Here is a 19,863-nt window from a genome sequence, read left to right as displayed (position 1 = left end):
GACCTTTGTGAGTGTTGATCGATGGTACTGTTTGGAGGCTTCTTCTACCTCCATTTGCAGGTGCGCCTGGGCCAGATCAATCTTAGTGAAGCGTTTTCCTCCAGATAGCGAGGTGAAAATATCTTCAATCCGCGGAAGCGGATATTGTACAGTGTTAAGGACTGGGTTCACTGTCACCTTAAAGTCCCCACAGATGCGAACCTTCTTTGGTTCCCCAGGCGTATTACTCAACGACCGCTTCATTACAGGAACGATGGGTGTAGCCCCCTCGCTCCAGTCCACTTTGGACAGTACTCCAGAACGTTCCAAACCTTCCAGCTCTGCTTCGACGGCTGGGCGGATCGCATAAGGCACCGGTCTGGCCTTAAAAAACTTTGGGCTTGCATTTTCCTCTATTTTGATCGTCGCTGTTATGCCTTTTAGTGTTCAGAGTCCCTCCTGGAACACTTCTTATGCGTCAGTTAGCATTTTTGACAGTCGTCCAGGTGTGACGTCGTCATCCTTTTTGGCATCTACCGTCAGTGCTTGTGTGGCATGCCAATCTACCTGTATCTTTCGGATCCATTCACGTCCTAGTAGTGGTGGTCCTCCATCTGGCAATACATATAGGTCCATTTTTGGTGTTTCCTTGCCGTTGTATATCGCGTTCACCCTTATTTTTCCTTTGGGGTAGACGTTTTGCCCCGTGTACGTCTTCAAGACAATCTCTGTATCTCTCAAGGGTATATGTGAGAATAGCCGCTTGTAGTCCCTTTGGTTTATGACTGTTAGGGCTGATCCTGTGTCCAATTCCATTTTCACTTGGACTCCGTCTATCTTGAGCGTGACCCAGATAGTTTGGTGATCCTCCATTTTGATTACATTATGTAGTTTCAGACAACCCAGCTCCTTGCTTCCGGAGTCTATCACTTTTCTGTTCGTCTGAACTACTCTCCGTCACCTTATGTACCTTTTTGTACTTCACCTGTGGAGATTTCTTGCTGCTGGTTTTCTTTCCCGACCTGCAGACTCTGGCTATGTGTCCTACTTCTCCACACTGTCTGCACACTTGGTCCTTGAACCAACAATCCTTATGGTCGTGTGTTGTTCTGGCGCAGCGATAACACTTCCCTGCTCCATATGACATTTCATTTGTGCCATATTCTTGCGGTCTCCGTTGTAGCTCTGCAGCGCCCCGTGCGGCTGCTTCGTGTGATACTGCTATGCTGAAAGGCTTGTCCAGCGTAAGATCCTTTTCTGATAGAAGCCGTTTCTGGGTTCCTTCACTTTGAAGCCCACACACAAACTTGTCCCTTAACGTATCTGCTAGTCCCGTTCCAAACTGGCAGTGTTGCGATAGCTTGCGCAGTTCCGTTAAATACTCAGCATTACTTTCGTCTTTATGCTGGTTCCTTTTGTGGAACTTAAATCTTTGTTATCAGCAGCGGTGTGGGGTTTAAGTGGTCCTGTAGGATTGCCACTATGCTTTCAAAATCCTTTTCCACTGGCTTCTCTGGGGTTACTAGGTTTCGCAGTAAGCCATACGTTTTTGCACCCACGGAATTCAACAATACCAGTGCTTTCCTGGCATCTGGCACTTCATTCGCCTTGCAGTACACTTCTATGCGTTCTACATATGTCGCCCAATCTTCGACTTCATTGTCGAACGCTGTGACACTGCCACTCTTCGGCATCCTTGGGTGTGGTTAGACTGGCTTAAAATGGCGTCTCCCGCGCTCTCCCTTCTTCTCCGCTGCAGCTCAAATGGCATCTCCCGCGCTCGCTGCTCAGCCCTTGAACACCGGCCACGCTCTGCGCGTTTTCCTGCGCAGACGCCGCTCGGTCCTGAACCCCGGCTGCGCCCTGTGCACTTTACCCTCTCTTGTCGACGCCGCTCGGTCTTCAACCCCGGCTGCGCCCTGTGAGCTTTACCCTCTCTCCTACACCATCGACGATGCCCGGCCGTTCTTTGTGCCGTCGGTCGGCTCCAGCCGCCGCCATCCGGGAAGGGTCTGCGCCGTACCTGCTGCCAGCCCGCTGCGCTGGATCGTCGCGACTGGAGAACCAAGCCCAGCTCTCCACAGCCGCCTCTGCGATGCTCAAGTCCTCTCTGGATGGTCGACGCCTGCACTGGTGGAATCGGCCTTCTTCTTCAGAGTTGCAGGTAGGTTCGAATCGACTCCTCGCCACTGTTAAATCTGGGTATCTTTAGGTATTGTGTCCTTCAAATAATCGACAGAGACTGCAGAGGAACAATCAACAGGGGTTTACTGGATGAGGGTTGCTCTAAGAACTAACAGTACAGATCCCTACTCAGGCTTATATACAGGCGTGGTCGCTGCCAGTACTACAGTATACAGGAGCTGTAAAAAGTAGTTCTCCCCTTAAAGGTACATACACTACAGAAAGGACACAGACCTTTGGGGAGGTGTGATCGGCAGAGAGGGGGTAGGGAAAGCCAACTCCAACGGTACCCTCCTGTCGAAATGCTTAGAATATGGCCTCGTCATAACCACACCTTGTTCCGTCAGAGACAAGTACAAGGCTTCATGGCAGCACCTTCGCTCCAAGCACTGGCATCTGCTGGACTACGTCATCGTCCGAGCGAGGGACTACAAGGACGTCCGCATCACCCACGCTATGACAGGAGCGGACGACTGCTTGACAGACCACCATCTAATCCGCTGTCATTTCCATCAATGTAGCCCCAAAACAGCAGCGGTAACAGAAATAATACCACAGGAAAATCAACACTGGAGCACTCAAAGACCCCGCTAAGAAAGCCCTATTCAGCCTGCATGTTCGATCTTTCGAACATCTAGCGAAATCTGAGCAACAATTGGGTTCCAAAATATAAGACTGCACCTCACAAACAACCTGACGACTCCCAGTGATGCAGAGACACAGAATGTCCACAGCACCTCGTCTACACTCAAGGCCTCCATAATCAGCACCTGTGAAGAGACGCTCGGTCACTCGACCAGGAAACACCAAGACTGGTTCGACGAGAACGACCAGGAGATCCAGGAACTAGTAAGCCGCAAGTGCAAGGCATTCCTGATCTGGAAACAGCAACGCAACTTGAGAGCAAGAAAGCAGCTCTACAGACGCTTGAAGGCCGAGATCCAACAAAAAACTCGCGACCTAAAAGAACAAATAACAAATGGTGGGTGGAGAAAGTGCAGGAGATCCTGCGGCTAGCCGACAACCACGACGTGCGTGGATTCTTTAGCGCAGTCAAGACCATCTACGGCCCAAGCACCCAAGGTCCTACCCCACTGCAGGCCAAGAACGGAGAGGTACTCATCAAGGACAGAGAGGCAGTCAGTGCCCGCTGGAAGGAGCACTTCGAAGATCTCCTTAACCGAGACTCTGTCTTCGACGCAAGTGTCCTCAACTCCATCCCGCAGCATGCTATCCGCCACCATCTCAGCACAACCCCAGCCTGGCATGAGGTTGAAAAGGACATTGACAACTGAAGAACAACAAGGCCTCAGGAGCAGATGGAATCCCTGCCGAGGCATTAAAGCATGGCGGAGAAGCACGACTGGCGCGAATTCATTAACTAATTTATCTTATCTGGAAGGAGGAGAGCATGCCAGGGGAGATGGCTACAAGATGGCTCCTGGGCTGGCAGGTCCCTAGGGAGTGTTATGTTCATTAATAATACAGGCATTCTTATTATGAACACAGCTAGCTTTTGCTAGTTATTTTATTGAGCACATGTGGACTTGTACAGCATCTTGTAGAGGCTTCCATCTTGACTGCTGCCTTGTGGGTAGCCTAGCCTCATGGGTAATGTAGTCTTAATATAATATATAGCTGGGTAGTGTAGTCTTATACATACAGCTATATACAGCTCTACGGCTCCACCTAGTGTCCACTATAGAATGACATGCTATTGATCACTACAGGGAGCTCCTTTGCATTCCGTTGCTCTCTCTCCCCCAGTCTCCTCTCTTCTGCTGTTGAAGTTCCCTTGGCTCTAATAGTGGGTGCATTTTATCCCTAACTGCAAGTTCAAGCTGCAAGGTTAAAGTTACCCGAGCCCACTGCCCATCCCCCGACCATGCCTGTTCTTTGTTCTCAGTGAGCACTGGCTCTTCACTTAAACTTCGCTCCCAAATTCCCAGACCTCTCTGCCGTCAAGACTACGCTTCTCCACTAGACTAGTGAATCACGAGTGGCGCTCAGGGCCAGGAATCGCAAGAATATCAGTGCTAATTTGATCCTGAGAGAGACAACATCCTTCATGTCCGAGGCCGGGACCCAGGACCTTTGAATACAGAGGCACCAGTAGCATGGACACAAGAACTGAATGCCAGAGGTAAGGTGAGTGACTATCCTCGACATCAGCAGCATTCAGCCGAGTGTTGCACCAAGGAGCCCTAGTAACTGAGGTCAATGAGAATTAGGGGAAAGCTCCTAAGTGCCTGGAGTCATATCCGGCACAAAGGAAAATAGTTGTGGTTGTTGGAGGCCAATCATTTCAGCCCCAGGTCATCTATGCAGTAGTTCCTCAGGTCCAACTATTTTCAGCTGCTTCATCAGTGGCCTTCCATCCATCTAAAGGTCATAAGTGGGGCTGTTCGCTGATGATTCATTCGCAGTTCCTCAGATAACCAAGCCGTCATGCCCACATGAAACAGGGGCTGGGCAACATCCAGGCTTGGGCTGATAAGTGACAAGTAACATTCACACCACACAAATGTCAGGCATCTTCAACAAGAGCAAGCATAACCACCTCCCAGTGACCTTTATTAGCATTACCATCGAGTTCCTCACCATCAACATTCTAGGAGTTGTAATTGACCAGAAACTCAACTGCACCAGCCACATAAATGCTGTGGCTACTAGAGCAGGTTAGAGGCTGGGTATTCTGCAGGGGAGGCATAGTCACAGGCATACTACTAAATTTGCCATTTTGAAGTGATATGAGGTATAAGGAGGCAGGACCAGGTTAACTGAGGAGACTTTTCTCCAATTTATGTTTACTATAAAAAGTTATGTTGCTTCAAATATCGAACACATACAAATGAAACCACACTGTAATGCTATTAAATTGAATTTCAAACTCTACAACCTATCCACCACCATGCTGTCCATTTCCGCCAACTACTTCCATTCTGCCCTTTTCCCCACCACTCCAAAAACTCTCGCCATAGTCCCATCCCAGCTTAACTACTCCAATGCTCTACTCACTGACCATCCCAGTTCCACCCTGTACAAAATGCCACTCATACAAACTTTTGCTGTTTGCACCCAAACCTGGACTAAATCAACATTTATCTTTGCATCCTATTAAAGCTCCTGCATACATGGCTTGGTAATATAATTGGTTGGCCAAAGCTTTGCAAGAAGGAATGTGCAAAAGAACGAACAACTTGCATTTATACAGCACCTTTCGCATCTTCAGGGTGTGAGGCTTCATAGCCAACTAAACACTTTTGAAGTGTAGTCACTGATTTAATGTAAGCAATGTCTCACAAACAGCAATGAGATAAATGTCCAAACAATCTATTTTTTATAAATGGTGTTGGTTGAGAGATCACTGTTGGCCAGGACACCAGAACTCCTCTGCACTTCCTTGAATAGTGCTATAGGATCATTTACATCCAACCGAGAAAGCTCATCTGTAAAACGGCACCTTCGACAGTGCAGCACGCCCTCAATAATGCAGTTAAGTATCCGCCTAGATTATATGCTCAAGCCTGAGTGGGGCTTGAACCCAAAACCTTCTGATTTAGGCATGAGTGCTATCACTGAGCCAAGACTGACTGTTTAGCTTTGGCTGTATTGAGGATGCACATAACAGCTTGCAGTAAAATACAAAATTGTCTGTAAAAAGAATGTTGTTCTATGGCACTACAATGTGCTTCAATTAAAAGCGGTTTTTAAAATGACCTAAATAAATAGTGTATGGTGTATTTCTGCCTAACAGGCATATAGTGTTAATAAATATTTTTCAGGGCTCCAACAATGTGGAAAAACAATATAGCAAAAACATATTTAGTATGAAATGAGTCAGTTTTACATTATACAAATCCTTTGAACAATGGATTCAGTGTACAATATGAAATCAGTAAAATAAATCTTCAGGTAATACAAATTACTGTCATCACTTTATATAAGTTATAAAGTTATAATGTGGAGGGGTTTACACTGTCTTATTCTCACATCCTTCTCTAAGTTTTGCAACTAAAATTGTTCAAACCTTAAAGGTTGATCTATGCCACTTATGTAATGTGCAGTATTACTTTCAGCCCACCATGTGCATCGTAAATAAATATGAGCCATAAAAGTCAGTTAAGAAAGCATTTACATTCATGTGAATAACATGATTTGAAAGATGAACAAATTATTTTTTGTTTCTTAATTCATCACCTTAAATGACTCCCACCACCAGTCATAGACTTTTAATCATCACTATTTCACCCTGCTGTTATACAGCCCAAAATCCTCTCAACACAAATTTGGAAGAACAAAATCTATAATTGTACTACTGGATATTTTCCACAGTTTAAACCTGAAAGTTTCACTTGACAACTAATGCACTATATTGACATCCGAGTAACAGTATCAGACTAAATTCAGCATCCGCAGTAATTTGCTTTTGTGTCAGACTAACCTCAATCAGGTTTGAAAAATACAATGCACAATTCTCAAGAATCAATTGTGAAAATGCATAGAACAGAAGGCAGCAGGAGGGTTATTTTGTCCTGTAAAAAAACTGTCTATTAAGACTCCAGGCTTCACATATACAGGCTACTGCAAACACATCCTTGTGCAATTTTGTTTACAACCACTTGCAAATTAGAACATTCAATTCTCCACCAGCTACTAATATAAAATGTGTCAATGAACAGAACATTTTAATTCAATTATGTAAACATATGGAGCATTCATTTTTAAAGTGCAGGATTACTGCAGCAAGAGTTACAAATAGAACCACTCCCCCTCGCCAAGATTAAAACGTATACAGTAGTTCCTCACGATCAGGCAAAATGCACAGTTGCAACAGTTTCAGCAAGAAACAGCTTATTCCAGTTTACAAAATACAGCATGTGAAATTAGTTTAAAAAGTTTTTAAGTGCAAAGTCACCCCACAATGCCAGTAGCAAGCTAATTAGTTTTGTAACATTTTACTGACAAAAGGAAATGGCAACAAATGTCGATGTTCAATTAAAAACTTTCAGCATTTCGAAAATACAAAAATTAGGAAACAGATGGCAGCAGCAGAAAGTCCCAATTAATGGATGCATCGCGAGCAGATCTGGGAGAATCTGCAACCCAGCTGGGCTGATAAGGTGACGGATGTCAGCAAGATTGGTTTTTGGTTTTGCAGGTTCGGTTTATTTGTTGTGTTGTAGGTATAATACAAAACTAAAAACCATACAGCTGAAAGTATTTAGACTTAGAAACCCAGAAATACAACTTGGTTAAACTTCAGCACACAGCATGAGGAGCACTCACACTATACATCTGTGGGCCAGTCTAGTTACACTACTCAATGATACCTTACAGCAGGCTGTGGGAACATCTGGGATTACAAAAATAATTCCCTATATGGGGAGGTGCCAATTTCAACCAGTCCATTGTATGAAAACATGAGGAATAAAGGGAAGAGGAAATCCCTCAACCAAACACAGAATTTAAACTTAGTACCCATAAACCAGTGTCTTCAGTCATCTATCCATCACACTTCTAACAGAATAATTTATGAAATGGAGAGGGAGGGAGTGAAAACAACAGGGCAAGGTTTTTGTCAGGGGTACATCTAAAGAATGACATTTGGAAAATAAAGCTAAACCACCTAAAAATAAAATCAGCCATTTGAGCTTTCTAATAATCAAACATGCAGTAACTTGATCTCTGAACTTAAAAAAAAATGAAAAAAATTGACAATTTTAATTCACCACAACTTCATCTGTTTCTTAAGTGTTTTTAATACGCCAAAAGGTAACATTTCATGCTATTGACAGTCTTTCTCATTCTATAAATGTCATTCAACTCACATACAAATAGGAAATTCCTGTTTGCCTACAGGGAATAGCAGCAGCGACACTATGCCCAACAGTTACACTATGCCCTTAAGAGCTTTATATGGGGTCTGGACAGAGTAAATAGAGAGACTCTGTTCCCATTGGCAGAAGGGTCGAGAACCAGAGGACACAGATTTAAGGTGGCTGGCAGAAGAACCAAAGGCGACATGAGGAAAAACCTTTTACTCAGTGAGTGGTTAGGATCTGGAATGCACTGCCTGAAAGGGTGGTGAAGGCAGACTCAATCACGGTTTTCTAAAGGGAGTTGGAGAAGTACCTGAAGGAAAAAAAAATTGCAAGGCTACGTAGAAAGGGCGGGGGAGTGGGACTAGCTGAAGTGCTCTTGCAGAGGCGGTACGGGCTCGGCGGGCTGAACGGCCTTCTTCCGTGCTGTAACCATTCTATGATATTGTGCTTTTCCCGATCTTCATAAAAGGCTTTCTGTTGTGAGCCATATCCTCAGTTCTTCAGTGACAGAGGCAGCAGAGACCCAGATATTAAAAGTAGGCCACACACATACATTTTAAAAGATACAGCAGGTCCAAAAAGATGGACAGGAAAGAAGGGAGCAGAGTTGGTGCAAATGAACTACAGTTACAGAATGAGGATGACCGTAACTAGAATAATCTGACATTCTTCCTCAATCATACAACTCCACATCCAAACAGGAGTATACCAAAAGGGTGGCAGAATCTGCAAAGTTGGATTACAAGGGCATTAATGTTTAGACTAGATTGAAACAATGCTATGTGAAACTCCTTATTGCCCTGAGCTAGTCAGATCAAAGCAGTCACAATGTCCACACAAGCAGTTTCCAACAATGGTCACTGGACAGAGAATGGAATGGGAACCCTGTTCAACTTTCCCCTCCCCTCATTTCCCCAACCCAAAGGCGCCAAGGCCAATTGTATCGCCCCCTACAACCACCACAGCTGAAATGAGCTAACTCAGCAGAAATATAGATCAAACCCGGTACCATCCTAGTTTATACATTTCAACAGGATTAACTCAAGGAGCCATTGAGACAACACCTCACGAACTTTAAGTAAACTAGGTGGCCAGCCTTAATTTAGCAGCATCTTAAGACATGATGACTGAAATTGACTAACTTGATCCAGTTCTTCGATGAAGTAATGGAGAGGATTGATGAGGGTAATGTGGTTGATGTTGTGAATATGGACTTTCAAAAGGCGTTTGAAAAAGTACCACATAAAAGACTTGTTAGCAAAATGAAAGCCCATGGGATTAAAGGGTCAGTGGCAGCGTGGATACAAAATTGGCTAAGGGACAGAAAGCAGAGAATAGTGGTGAACGGTTGCTTCTCAGACTGGAGGGAAGTATACAGTGGTGTCCCCCAGGGGTCGGTTTTAGAACTACTGCTCTTTGATATATATTAATGCTAAGCCTATATAAAACACTAGTTCAGGCCCAACTGGAGTATTGTGTCCGATTCTGGGCACCGCACTTTAGGAAGGACATGAAAGCTTTGGAGAATGTACAGAAGATTTACTAGAATGGTACCAGGAATGAGGGACTTCAGTTATGTGGATAGACTGGAGAAACTGGGGTTGTTCTCCTTAGAGCAGAGTAGGTTAAGAGGAGATTTGATAGAGGTGTGCAAAATCATGAACAGTTTTGATCGAGTAAATAAGGAGAAACTGCTTCCAGTGGCAGAAGAGTCAGTAACCAGAGGGCACAGATTTAAGGTGACAGGCAAAAGAATTAGAGGTAACCAATGTTCCCGGAGGTCGCACGCAGGCCAATCATCAGCATTTCAATGGGACATTTCATGCATGCGCAACATTTTGAATGGGTTGCGCAATCTGTTAAAGGAGCAGTGCACCCAAAAAAATTATGGGGAACATTGGAGGCAACACGAAGATTTTATTTTAAATGCAGCGAGTTGTTGGGATCTGGAAGGCCCTGCCTGAAAGGGTGATGGAAGCAGATTCAATAATAACTTTCAAAAGGGAATTGGATAAATACTAGAAGGGGGAAAAAATTTACAGGGCTGTGGGGAAAGAGCAGGGGAGCAGGACTAACTGGATAGCTCTTTCAAACAGCCGGCACCAGCGCGATGGGCCAAACAGCCTCCTTCTGTGCTGTATCATTCCATGGTTCCACAAGCTTTCAGAATGGAAATATCACAATTCTAGTCACACTCCAAGTATTCTGGTCCATTATAGAAATGCTTATGATGGACATATGCCAGTAAAGTCTGAATCCTTCAAGAGCCTGATTACATGACATTTGCATTGGTGTAGTAATTCAAGTTTCTATTCTGTAATTGGACATTAAAGAGATACAAATTTCAACTACACAATTCCAGCATTATGGTAATGCAATCAATTTCTGAATTTTACAATAGTGGAATTAACTAGGTATACTGCATCTACTGTTCTGTAAATGAATATTAAAAGATAATCTAACAGTTTTTCTTTTTTTTTTTTAAACTGCTGAATAAACACCAGCAATTGATTTTTTTTAAATATACTTATTTAACCTGGTAGTAGTTCTCAGCCAGGGTACCAAAAGAAACACTACAATTGTCAGCTTCTTTGGGAGAGGAGGGATACCATAATCTTTATGCATGTACAAACCAGTTTGGAAAAGCACTGATCAAGTGAGTGAAACTGATCTAGGGAGCCATGGTAGACAGTTTGGAAAAGTCACTAAAACTAAAATATGTCCGGTTTTTAAACTCTGCTGCACTACAACTCTGACCTTACTTCCTGTCTACCATAGTTCCCTAGATCAGTTTCACTCACTTGATCAGTGCTTAATCAATGTATAATAACCTCCTTTGAGGATAACATTTGTACCTCAGATTCATGACTGAATCTTAAGATTAGGTTTGTGAAATGGTATTTTTAGCCTCTTTTCAATGCAGCTTGACCCAAATCTTCACTTTCACCACATTTCATGTGCAGGATGTGGTGAAAGGCAGTTACAACATGCTCATAGGCATTTATGGAACCATACTTGACTTTCAGTAAACCAAAGTTCAGTTAAGAGTGGGCTGCCATACCAGATTAAAAATTAATTACACATATAATTTCTAAATCAAAATTGTTTTAATAAATGTTAAGCACGTCCTTTAAGAAATCTAAGTGTATGGCTGAAGTAAAATACTCTAAACAGAGTTTTAATGCTACCAATACTTAATCAGGAAAACCAAATCTGATGAATCATTCAAAATATTGACAATTTCATTTATTTGGATTAGTCATAAAACACAGATAAAACATTGATGCAAGCATGTTACAATGGATTTTTTTGAAAAAAAGAATTTCTCCCCTCTATTCCTGAAGGCCGTGACTTCCAATGGCTGCTACGTCTAATCACGTAATGTAATGACACTGCAGTTAACCAAACAAGATGCAGAATCAGCTTATCAGCCCGTAACTTAAACTGGCTTTAAGTGATAGTTATGGTTTCTCGGAATTAATTTGTTCATAAATCATATTTGTAATTTATTATCCAGATGGATCGTCAAACAGCTACACTTTGCTCCTAACACCATATACTGTAACGCCTTTGCACAAGTATCTGTTTTCTACTATTGAAGGCTTCACTGCCAGCATCTTCATGATGTTGCAAACAGCCCACAAGAAACGGAGCATCAATTACATCCACAGAATCCAAGGTGAAACTTGCAGGGCGTCACTATCCTCTGATCAGCATGGACTCTACATTGCACACCCAATTTAAAACAAACAGCTTTTAGCTGTATGCCAAGATCACATCACTTTTTCAATTCATTTATTTAAAAAAATTAGAATAAATTGTCTCCTGATAATTTTTAATATATCTTATCCATAATTCAGGCTGACACTTCAGTGCAGTACTGAGGCAGTGCTGCGCTATCGGAGGTGTCTTCTTTTGGATGAGACATTAAACTGGCGTTAACCGTTTGCCCTCAGGTGGACATAAATGATCCAACGACACTCAATCGAAAAGAGCAGGGGAGTTCGTCCTGGCCAACATTTATCCGTCAACCAATACCTAAAACAGATCATCTGGTCATTTACTTCTTGCTGTCTGTGGGAATTTGCTGTGCGTACTTTTAGTTGCCGCGTTTCCTACATTGCAATAGTGATTACACTTCAAAAGTACTTCATAAGCTGTGATGCGCTTTGGGACGCCCTGAGGTTGTGAAAGGTGCCAAAAACATAGTATTTACAGCACACAAACAGGCCATTCGGTCCAACAGGTCCATAGCAGTGTTAATGCTCCACATGAGCCTCCAACCACCCCTCTTCATCTAACCCCATCAACATACCCTTCTATTCCATTCTTCCTCATGTGTTTATCTAGCTTCCCTGCAAATGCATCGATGCTATTCGCCTCAATTTCTTGTGGTAGTAAGTTCCACGTGTTAACCACTCCTTGGGTAAAGAAGTTTCTCCTGAATTCCCTATTGGATTTATTAGTGACTGATTATATTCATGGCCCCCAGTTCTGGTCTCCCCCACAAGTGGAAACATCTTCTCTACGTCTACCCTATCAAACCTTTTCAGAATCTTAAAGACCTCGATCAGGTCACCCCTCAGTCTTCTCTTTTGTAGAGAAAAGAGCCCCAGCCTGTTCAATCTTTCCTGAGAGATAGAAGCTCTCAGTTCTGGTATCATTCTAGTAAATCTTTTTTGCACTGTCGCCGGTGTCTCTATATCCTATTTACAATATGGAGACCAGAACTGTCCACTGTTCTCCAAGTGTGGTCTAACCAAGGTTCTATACAAGTTTAAAATAACTTCTCTGCTTTTCAAATCTATCCCTCTAGAATGAACCCCAGTGCTTGATTTTTTTTTTTTTTTTTTATAAATGGCCTTATTAACTTGTATTGCTACTTTTAGTGATTTGTGTATTTGTACCCCCAGATCCCCATTCAGGCACTTTATTTTCCCAAGGAGTATGTGGCCTCCATATTCTTCCTACCAAAATGTACTGCCTCACACTTATCTATATTAAAGTTCATAAATGCATATAAATACATCTTTCTACTAAATTGTCAGCATCATCTTATAAAAATGCGAAGATTTTGCTCCCCTTCCCCCTCAGATAATTCAATGAGTCTATCTTGTGAGCAGAAGTATGGAAACTAAGATAATCTCAGGTTCCAATCCCTATCTATGTTGAGCTACTGATCTAGGGCACTATAATTGGCTTTTATGCCCAAGTAAGGGACAGGATAAGTTGGCATAGGTTTTTGCCCCTGATCACTGCCCAGTAGTTCCTGTGAGAAGAACACAGATATGAGCCGGATGGGATCAATGCGATACCCTTGGCATTCAAACAGCCTGCCGACATTTACGGTCAAGGCTCACAAGTAACGACAACTTGGGTGAAATGCCAACCTGCAACTGTTACTCGCAGAATTGTCCCCCAGCAAGCAGTGAATACCTTCAGGGAGGTGAGGGAAGGGGAAAAGAACTACTAAAAAAATAAACAAACACTCTGACGAAGGGTCATCGACCTGAAACGTTAACTGTTTCTCTCTCCACAGATGCTGCCTGACCTGCTGAGTATTTCCAGCAATTTCTGTTTTTATATTAAATAAACACTCTGTTCTTAGGAAATGCCGGCAATGATGTTTTCGCTGCAGTGCTTACACAATTCAGGAAGCACAGGTTCTTTAATGCAAGATAAACTAGATACACAGAATTCACATTTCAGTGCTTGAGATTCACCGTGTGTAATACTAAGCCAAATTAAAGCAATATCCTGTTCTATGAACCACCCAATTTGTTGCTGTTCCATATTGTAAGTCATCTATTCCATTCATCCCATGATATTAAGCACGACTGCCACAAAGCATTAAGCATGACTGCCACAAAGCATTAATGATTAAAAAAAACTGCCAATGCTGGAAGTCAAATAAAAACAAAAATATTTTGTAAATGCACAATAGGTCAATCAATATACAAAAGGGAAAGAAAGGTTAATGTATCAAGTTTCAAGATCTCTGATGCACAGTGACACCTGAAACACAAACCTTTCGCCAGAACTCTCAAAACCTGAAATGTTAGCCTATCTTTCTCTCATGGATAGTGATTGATCTGTTGTACATTTCCAATATTTTCTGTTATCACAATTCATTTGTTCTTTTTAATCATTTCAAAGCCCCAGGAGTTAGTCACTATTTAACACCAGCTTGCCGACACAGTTCACTGCAAGCGCATTATTTCATAATCACAAACTCTGAACCAATGTATAAATGTGAGCTAATACTAGAATGACATTAGTCAACACAGAATAAAGCATTTGCAATACATTTGAGAAACCAAACAATGACCCCACAACTGAAACATAAACATCTTAAGACCAAGCAAACAGTGCCAGCTGGATTCCTTTTGCTGTCATGGGTTGAACTCCAGTTCCAGCACTGTAATTTGGGCATTGGTCATCCTAAAATATAAAACCAGGGAGAAGAGAGTAGAACAGGATGGTGGAGTAGCAAAAAAATACAAATAATTGAAATGAAGAGTAGCCATGATTAAATCGACTGAAGCCCATATACAGGCTTTGTTGACCATTAAGCTGCATTATTCTCACAAGAAGCAGAACTAATTCAATACCACACCTCAAAGCTTCCGTGACTTTGGTAACTAGGATTGTTAAAATACAGACAGCAACAGAGTAAATGTAGATCATTGCTGTCACGAATCATTAATTCCTGGGATCCATCGAGAAATATTCAGCCTACAACTTTTACCAAATCCTCCAAAACATGGAGCTGATCATAATTCATTTAATGATTGTGCTAAAGCTCCCCATTACAAGTTCCTTGTTGAGAGTTTTTTGATTTGCTAATGTCGTCACTAGGATTATGCAGCAAATTAATGCAAATGCACTTTAGCAGTAATCATAAACTAATATACTTTAATGTTGTGCTAATATGTTCTTGCATGATGCTCTCCATTCAGCACCTCAAATTATTTGGAATTGTGCTGCTGGATGTTTTTTTGCAGTTCAAGTAAATCTCACATGCCTGCCATTACATTTTACTGACAATGATCATGGTTTGAATCAATGCAGACACAGCAACAAGAAAAAATATCCAAAGAATAGTTCAGAGATTTCAGTACAAAAAAGGATTTTAAAGATGAGAGTTCCGATTGAAGAGAGACAGTTAGCAGGTGCAGGTTGTCTTCAAATCCTGAGCATACTCATGCGCCTAGTCAATGGAAGCCAAATAAATGCAACAAAGAGAGTTCTATATAATGAAGTGTCAGCTGAGTGTTCCTAACTGCCATAATGAAATGGATGTAGTAAGCAGCAAGTTCAGTTACAGTAAACAGGCTCCTCAAATTGAAACCACTCCATCTTGGCACAAAGTCAAAGCCACTGTAAAACCGCACCAAATGCTGCATTTTCTGCTTCTTCAGGTCAAGAGGCTAACCCAACACCAACTGCAGAATTTTCAGCAATTGGACTGGAATAAAACTTTGTACAAGTGTCAGCCCTGGCTCAAGTAGTAGCACTTTCAGCTCTACTTCAGAAAGATCTGGGATTAAACCCCACTCCACTGAGGGAGTACTACATTGTTGGAGATCTCATGTTTCCAATGAGACGTTAAACCGAGGCCTCGTCTGCCCTCGGAGGTGGACGTAAAATATCCCATAGCACTATTCAAAGAATAGCAGGGAGATCTCCTGGTTTCTTGACCAATACTTATCTCTCAATCAACACCACAAAAAACATATGAACTGGGCATTCATCTCATTGCTGATTGTGGGTCTGTGTCATAAGCAAATTGGCTGCTGTGTTTCCCTACAAAACAGTGACTGCACTTCAAAAGTAACTAATTGATTATAAATCACTTTGGGACAGCCTGAGGATGTGAAAGACATGATATAAATGGAAAAGCAAAATACTACAGATGCTGGAAATCTGAAATAAAAACAGAAAATGCTGGAAATACTCAGCAGGTCAGGCAGATGTATAAATGCAAGTTCTTTCTTTCAAGTGAAATTAAGGGAATTAGTGTGCAGATTAAATATTACTGAAAAGTTAAAAACACAGCAGCACTCTGCTTAACTAAAATAAAAACCAAACTGGAAATGCAGAGATCAGTCAGTATTTGAAAGCAAGAGGAAAGGTTAACTTTGTTGGTTGGGTCACACCTGAAATGTTAACTTGACTTTTTTCTTCCCAATGCTAAGCAATGAGCTGCGGAATTTTCTGAGGTTTCTTATCTCGGCTTTCTTTTTCACTTGCCTTTGTAATACACAGCCTTTCACACCATTTCTCCTGGAAATGGTAGACTCTCGTCCTCAGTCTCTACCTATGCTCCTGGAAGGTCCTCAAAAATGAACATTAGGAAATCCACAATCATCTTTCTTTATCTTTACTTCAGGTCATTACTATGTCAGTAACAAAAGAGAATCACTATCCCAGTACTTTGAGACAAGTCAATGTAGCACGAGGCTACCTAGACTGTCACAAATAAGGCACCAATAATCACAATGGATTAAGGCTCACAATAAAAGGATAATATAAACATAGGAATTATTCCAATTAGTTTTCACTATATTCAATTTTAGAGGTTAAGTAAGTAGTACAGTATCACACTAGTACTGTTTTAGGATTGAGTGGGAGAATGTGACTAAGATATTCTCTCTTTCAGGTGCTGATAGACCAGCTTTGCATTCCAGTATCTTTTGTTTTTAATCAGATTTATTTATCTTTATTAACAGCTAATTTTACTGCTAACAATGAAGGAGGAGAAAGTCCACCTCTATTGCCATCATTCATCTTAACCTTTTCATATTCTTAAAGCTGAGAGACCGTCACCACCCCCACTCTATCACTCTTGCCCTCACCATCTCCCTGTTCCCCAATTAATTTAAATCAAAATGCTCAAACTTGTTTACAAATCCTTCCATGGCCTCTCCTCACCCCACCCTATCTCTGTAATCTCCTCAAACCCTTACGTCCCAGCACATGCTCTGTGGTACTGTGATACTGAACTCCTTTCCCTTTGCTACGCTATTAGCAGCAGAACTTAGCTGTCGTGGCTCTTTTCTCAAACTCTCTACTTAAATCTCTCTGCCTTCCTACCTTCAAAAAGCCTCCTCTCTTTAACTACATATAACTTCATTATCTACTGCTCACCATCCATTTGCCCTCCTTGAAGCACCCTGTAACCTTTACTACATCAAAGACGTTCTATAAAAGCACGTTGTTATTGTAAAGCCCAGAAATTCAATCTTATATTACCTAAAATACATCATCGCAGAAAAATCTGGTTTAGTCACACTTTTATTTATTCTCTTCTTGTTTTTGCAATAATGCTTTAATGCTTTTTTCTGAAATTTGCTCATATTAGCTGAGATTTATTTTATTATGAAAACACAATTATTATACACAGCATAAAATTGTAGATTGTTTTTGTGTCTTCAAAACACACCTGCCATATTATCAAAATGTTAAATCAAAGGACATCAAAATCATTTCACACACAATTCTTCATGAGCACATCCCATGTTAATTGTTTGGTGTCAGGGAAGTTAAATTTCTAGGAGAAAAATCACTTCCACGTTGCTCCAATGAAATATCTGCATCATACTGATAGCAGTCTGCTTGGTGCAAGCCTAGCTTGAAATAATCACGTTCGTGCCTTATTACATGGACTTTCACACTGGGATCCATGGACTCCAAGGGGTTCCTGTTGTCATTAATAGTTTTGCGATTATTGACTTATTAGCAGATTATTTGTTACTGTATACAAATAAACACAATTTTGCAATAGCACTGTTTAGCTTTGTTGCAGCTGACTGTCTTTTGGAAGCAAAGACATGGAGTCCCTGGGCGTGCATTGATACTTGTAGGGTGCTCCAACACAGAAAAGCACTGCAAGACAACAAACAAACCTAAAAGACGCATCAATCTTATTTCACAGATCCCAATTCAGATCATAAACATTCCGGATGGGGAAACAGCATCCCAGCTGGACCCAAAATAATTATCTTCACACAAAGCCAGGGTGCCAGTGGCATAGTGAAGTTCATAAATAATACCACAAATACGTGGAACGGTTCATGCAGCCCTGACCTTTTATTAATAATCGTCCCCCTTGTTTTTGAGACACTCCCTTCTGTGCAACTTGGTCATTTTTGACAAGACCATGCAAGCAATGGCAGGTTTATCTGATGACTTCTAAATATGCAAAGCACTTTTAATGTGTGGCAATGCTGCAGAGGCTGCCCATCAAAGCAGCAGAGTGTCAGCGTGTGCTGCGAAATCTCCCATCAGCTGTGGCTCCTACAGAAAGAGGCTTTTGATGCGGATAGGTTTTTTTTTTCCTTCCCCCATCCCCCTGATAGTTGAATGCAGCAACACTATTTGGGGGTGAAGAGAGTGTGTCCAGATCCCGCAGTCTGCAAACCTTTCACACACCCGTTACCCCAGTGGGGTAATACGGGACAGCCCGAGGGCTGGGCAAAGCACCTGGACCCCCTTAAATGGGGGACGAGAGTGGGCTCCCGCATCCCGAGCGCCCCCAGCACCGACCCCTGCCATCAAGAGAACCATTGACATTGATTTATTGATCCATTATTATTTGCCCTCTTACCTAACGCGCACAATTCCCCCTCCGCTCCCGCTATCGCCCCCTCCTCAGCCGCCGGGGGGTCGCTCTCACCTCCGGCCTCCGTCGACGCTCCGTCCGGTTCCATTCAGTCCCTGACAGGATTTGAATATTTAATTAATGATGGGGAAAATTTGCGTTGGAAGGAATTTTAAAAAAATAAATAAATAACTGGATTTGATTGCAAAAAAACAACCCAACTGTTTTGTTTATGTCAAACGCGCGAGGTTTCTCACGGGCCCCGCTTTTCATTCACACCGGCTCAGTAACGGCCGCCCGGCTCCTCTCACCGGCAACAAAAACATCAGCGGAGCCCGCGGCCGGCCCGTCACCGCTCCGTGTGCACCAGAACCTTCGCGTCATTGTTCTGCGCGCACATCACAGACGTCATCGCGTTCAGGTATTCCTTTTCTAATAACGTCATTCGTTTTGAGCTGGTATGATGACATCAAAGCCCGTGTTCTCGGGTTGCCAACCCTGCATGAAATGAAAATTAATGTCCAGTACGCTGCTGCGAGCAACCCAGGAGAAAAAAAATCATAGGAGCATTTAAAAACTTGTCTTTTTCTCATTTTCTTTTAACACTTTGATTTATTAGTTATACAAATACAGATTGGGGGAAGGGTGTTTGACAGTTAAGAATCATCTAATTGAGTCATGGAGAGTCTGTTTAGTTTCCAATTGTGTGGGAAGAAGATCTGCCATGAGGATAGACATAATGGGTAGACCAATGGTGGGAGCGTGTGGGCAGGGCACTGGGAGGCGGGATGTCATGTAATTAATTCTCCAGGAATAAATCCAACCAGAGTTGTCAACTCGACCATATTCCCAGGTGACATCTGATGCCCTTCGGTTAACATTGATCGAAAAAGTCATACCCTGACCCATGTGAAGTTACTTGGAAACTATTAACCTGCTACTTTCTGCCAGCCTCTTCTGGATGTGTTGGCTCACGCTGGGGTACCATTCCACACAGAGGAGCTACCACATTTAAGGAGTTGGGGGAGGCAATACCAAGGCAACAACAAGATTGGAGAGGGGACATAACCCATGTCAAACAAAAGGGGACAATGCAACTTGCATTTACATAGTGCCTTTAACACTGACCAAAGTGTTTTACAGAGGAGAAAGGAATGGACGCCAAGCCTTAGTGGGACAGTTGGGAGAGTGTGGTGTATGTACTTTGCAGAAGGAACTATATTCTGCAGCCCCTGTATACTGCAGTACCAGTAGTGACCACCCCTGTATATA

General features: G+C 42.4%; 1 protein-coding gene across 3 annotated transcripts in view; it reads right to left on the bottom strand.

Annotated features, from left to right (window-relative positions):
* LOC147108276 (phosphatidylinositol 4-phosphate 5-kinase type-1 gamma-like) overlaps positions 1–19,056 on the bottom strand; it is a 164,166-nt gene extending 145,110 nt beyond the window's left edge. For 2 of the 3 annotated variants that reach the window (XM_086004838.1, XM_086004837.1), the window contains exons 1-2: positions 18,814–19,054; positions 18,598–18,707 (exon numbers count right to left, since the gene is read on the bottom strand). In XM_086004838.1, coding sequence (XP_085860964.1) covers positions 18,598–18,700 — 103 coding nt within the window. In that variant the 5' untranslated portion in view covers positions 18,701–18,707; positions 18,814–19,054. Of the gene's footprint in view, positions 1–18,597; positions 18,708–18,813 lie in introns of all 3 variants that reach the window. The other variant, XM_086004836.1, reaches the window with a different exon arrangement.
* Positions 19,057–19,863: the final 807 nt, after the last annotated feature.

This window comes from Somniosus microcephalus, chromosome 13, assembly GCF_052327205.1.
Source record: "Somniosus microcephalus isolate GS21.2 chromosome 13, FLI_Smic_1.0, whole genome shotgun sequence".
NCBI lineage: Eukaryota > Metazoa > Chordata > Chondrichthyes > Squaliformes > Somniosidae > Somniosus > Somniosus microcephalus.
This window is presented reverse-complemented; position numbering and strand designations above follow the sequence as displayed.